The sequence below is a fragment of the Salarias fasciatus genome, chromosome 7 (assembly GCF_902148845.1).
Source record: "Salarias fasciatus chromosome 7, fSalaFa1.1, whole genome shotgun sequence".
Lineage (NCBI taxonomy): Eukaryota > Metazoa > Chordata > Actinopteri > Blenniiformes > Blenniidae > Salarias > Salarias fasciatus.
In genome coordinates this window covers 6,179,401-6,183,429 of record NC_043751.1, presented here as the reverse complement: position 1 = coordinate 6,183,429, position 4,029 = coordinate 6,179,401, and the positions used below count along the sequence as shown (strand labels likewise).

The window sequence follows — 4,029 nt, the reverse complement described above, 5'->3', positions numbered from 1 at the left end:
CTAGTGTCTTGCTGACAGATGTTTTAGGAATTCTACGATTGTATGTAAGTTGAAGGTTTTTATTGTCACTGTTAGAAACAATGAAATTCAGTTCACCACTCTCCTTTATAGCAGCATTAAAAAATAACTATTCAAAGCAATGTTAAACACTGATTAAGAAAAATATATACAATAGAAATATAAATTATAAAAAAGTGCCCCAATTTATTCTCACCTCTCATTTTCTAATTTGACCCAAAAAATATTATGCCATCTTAATTGTTTATCATCTGTATTATTAATACATTGTACATGCCAAAATAAAGAACCAATTGAATTAAGTGTCACCGGTGTGTGAATGTGTGTGTGAATGGGCAGATGTGATAGTGCAGTGTAAAGCGCTTTGGGCTCTGCTAATGCAGATGTAAAAGCGCTATATAAGTGTAGTCCATTTACGAGTCGACTTTTTGAGGAACTAATTCCTTGTATTTATTTCAAATAAAAATCACAATTGTCACATTTTATGCACCAACTCTGCTCAATGGCAAACAGTGTTATTTCATCCAACATAATTCAAGAGAAATGCAAGGACTGTTAAAATGTTTAATCGAAAATCAAAACGTCTCCTTTGCTTTCCTGACATCTGCTGAAACAAGTATTTCACACTGCAGACATGATGGTTAACATGCACAACTGACTGAAGTCAACAGTTTTCTCTACCTAGAAAATCAATGGAAATAATGACAGACTACAGTTCAACAATTAACATCAAAATGTACAAATCTGAGATCACAAAACTCCTCCCCAAGCCCGAAGCCTCTCTGCCTTACACCGACTTCACAAAGGCCATTTTATAGTTGTTTTTCCGCTCATTTCCTCTGTCTGCGCCGGCTTCGGCCTGCTCCGATGGCTTTTCCTCCGGGCTGGGATCCGGGGCTTCGTCCTGAGCGTCTGTGGATTCTTCGTGCTCGGCGGGCTTCTCGGGCTCGGAGAGTTTTGTCTCAGCGTCTGTTGGAGGTGAGGGCAACGACTGTGGCTCTGGGTCAGGCTGTGGGTGAGACAGCAGGAAGACAATTAACAGCGATGGACTGTTTAATCCAGAGAAGATCAGGAGGGATCAGATCCACCACAGGGGTGTCATCATCAGGCCAACAGCATCAAACCTTTAGTTTAGGGGCCAAATGTGGCCCAAAATACACTCAACCAGCAACATGAAACCCCCCCAAAACACATCAACACCACCTACAACAGTGTTTATCAATCCAGGGGAACATCTAAAACATGTTGGACAGGGGGGCCTGAGGATCCGTTTTTCATAGTGTATCAACAGTGGAGCACCGTCAACTCTCTTCTATTGGAATCTGTCTCATTCTGCTGGCTCTCTTTGAGCCTTGGATGAGGCCTCACCTCACTGAACCCGAGCCCACAGTGTCTCCTGTTGCGGCCCGACAGCTTCCCGTCCATGCCCTGCTGGTACTGTATCTCCAGCTGCTCGTTGATCTTCCTATCTTCCTGCCCTGCAGGGGAGACAGCAGTCACAACAGGCACACCCCGCCAACACAGGTCTATCCATACCCGGATAGATCTGTGCGGCGGATGTGTGGCAGGGAAGATGAGTTAATCGCTCACAAGGCAAAAAGACGACGTAGCATGGGTGACTGGCGTGGAGCATTAGACTGGATGTGTATTGAACACTACAGAAAACTACTCATGCCAAGGAAAGGAATCTTACCGCTACGAAAGTGAGACGTGGACTTGTGATCGCCGATGACGAGGCGTCCGGTGTGTTCCTTCTAAAAACAAAACAAAAAAAGAGACATATCAGCATAAACAAGGCCTTTATTGTTATTTCATGCAATTGATTGGTTTTAAAACGATTTGAAAAAGTAATCACTTGAACAAACCTTGCCAGCACCCATCAACCGTAGAAACTTTTGCTTCCTCTCATCGCTTCCCAAATCAGCAGAGGCCCACTGGGTAGATCCATCCTGCTCCTGTCAAAACAAAACAACACACTATGAAGGATGAAAAGAAAAGTACATGAACACCATGAGGCGAATAAGCATGTTGTGTTGGAACAGAATTCATTCTGAACAGAGTTACTCGTTGACTAGTTTCAAAACCCTTCAGCTGATGAGTCAATAAACAGTGATCAATTCAGCTAATTTGACAGCTTGGTAGATGGTCAAATCTTTGTCAACCAAAGGAAAATACTAAATATAACATCCAACACTGACGCAGTGAAGCACATTTTCTTCCTCCTAAATGAACAGAAGAGATCCAACATACCATTAAAACTCTGGATAAATGTGTGAAAAGACTAAAGCTTTTCTAAATATATTGTTTGACGCTTAACTGGCTTAAATTTAGTTTACACAAAACTGTGAAGCACATGTTTTACTTTAAACTACAAGCCTGACAGTGGGGTTAGCCTGGGTCAGCCTGGTTAGTGACTCTTTGTTGTGAACAGAGAATTAGAGGGCGAGTTAGTGGCCTAATGGTTCAGTTCACTGACTTCACTCCAGTCAATCCACCTGTCCAGGGTTATCCTGCCCTTGCTGTTGACTGGGATTGGCGGCAACACCCCATGACCCTGAACAGATTTGAGAGGATGGGTGGATGTTGCCCTTTATGTGGGCACATTTAACTTAAAGTGTCTCTTTAATTCAGTTATTTCTTCCAGATTGATCCCAGTAAGTCTTTTCAGAGGAGATGCCAACTGATCTCAATAATGTTTTGATGATAAATATGCATATCAATGATGTAGGTGCTGCAACCATACATAAATACATACAGCAATGCAAAAATCTCAGGATAAAAAGACTGGTTAAGACTGTCTGATTTCGACTTAATTTGTTTTTTGCTACAGAATGACTGACAGTTATTACACTTATCTACAGTCTGATAGCAGGTTAAGTTAAATATTTATAACATATGTTTTGTAGATACAGATAAATAAATGCTGATAGATTTATTGCTGTTACTTGTGTTTTACTCACATCTGTTATATTCGAAAGAAAACTCGATATTAACCTTATGCATCTGTGACGATTAGGTTTAAAATCGTTGATTTCCAGTTAAAACCACTGCTAAAGTGAATATATTATATCTTTTGTCTCAGTACGGTGTGAGATATGATTTAGTTTTAGGGCTATTTGTGGAAGAAATTAAACTTTTAGGACAAAAACGTGTTCAGATTTCATGATGTTAGCTGCCATGCTAACGGGACGCTAATCAGCTGAATATAATCTACAGCTGTGAAATACTGGTTGATTCCAGTTTACGTTGATTAACTCACTTGACTGGGAGACGCGGAGCGTTTTGTCCCATGCCTGTCCTCTGGAGAGCTCATAGTTATAAATAACTTCAGTAAAAACACTGAGGAAAATATCGTGCCACTAGCATGAAGCTAGCAGGACCTGTCAACAATCAACGACACTTCCGGTCTCTTCATGTTTCCCAGACGCGAGTGTTAAATTAAGTGCTGCCTCCCAGTGGTAGAGATGTGAAACTGCAGCTCACTTAATTTATTTAACTCGACCCCCGAACTCTCACACACTACGATATATGGGACAAAAGACTGTCTTTTTTTCTCTTTCCCTTCGTTTTGTCTTTCGTTTTTGTTTTTTTTTTTCAGAGAATGAGCAAAAACAGTCCTTAAAGTTTTACCCTGAGTCGTCCTCAGGCTACCTGAAAGTAAAAGTACTGTAATGGCCTTTTTGGTTACATAGAAGTGTAAATATGAAATTTAAAGCAAAAAAAATGTTCTTTTAGACTAATATGAGCAGTCTGTCACTGAATGGTCGTTTGATAAGTTGAGAATGGTGAACATCTAAAAACTAAATTAATGATAATAATTTAAAGAAAGAGAGAGAGAGAGAGAGAGAGAGAGAGAGAGAGAGAGAGAGAGAGAGAGAGAGAGTACATAAGCTTTGAGTTATTCATGAATTCAATAACTTTAATAACTCAGTTTCCTATGCACATTGTTGCTGACTGATCCTTTTTTTAACATTCATTTTTATATTAAATTACAGTAATGTTTATAAATGC

At 40.1% G+C, this 4,029-nt stretch overlaps 1 protein-coding gene across 2 annotated transcripts; it reads right to left on the bottom strand.

The window, feature by feature from the left end:
* Positions 1–438: 438 nt before the first annotated feature.
* On the bottom strand, positions 439–3,424 carry c7h11orf58 (chromosome 7 C11orf58 homolog). Of its 2 annotated transcripts, none has more exons than XM_030096655.1 (5): positions 3,278–3,424; positions 1,884–1,973; positions 1,712–1,772; positions 1,387–1,496; positions 439–1,027 (listed from the first exon to the last, which is right to left on the bottom strand). In XM_030096655.1, exons 1-5 carry the CDS (start codon positions 3,329–3,331, stop codon positions 806–808), a joined length of 537 nt encoding a protein of 178 aa, XP_029952515.1. In that variant the 5' UTR covers positions 3,332–3,424; the 3' UTR covers positions 439–805. The 2 variants fall into 2 exon arrangements, with proteins under 2 accessions (XP_029952515.1, XP_029952516.1); XM_030096656.1 differs by having other exon boundaries at positions 1,884–1,967.
* Positions 3,425–4,029: the final 605 nt, after the last annotated feature.

What these genes read in the sequence shown, in the direction of transcription:
- c7h11orf58 (XM_030096655.1), bottom strand. Translation starts at nt 3,331, where the DNA reads ATGAGCTCTCCAGAGGACAGGCATGGGACAAAACGCTCCGCGTCTCCC. An exon ending in GGTTGATGGGTGCTGGCAAG is followed by an intron (nt 1,773 to 1,883) that starts GTTTGTTCAAGT and finishes TTTTGTTTTTAG; the next exon opens with AAGGAACACACCGGACGCCT. An exon ending in GTGGGCTCGGGTTCAGTGAG is followed by an intron (nt 1,028 to 1,386) that starts GTGAGGCCTCAT and finishes TCTCACCCACAG; the next exon opens with CCTGACCCAGAGCCACAGTC.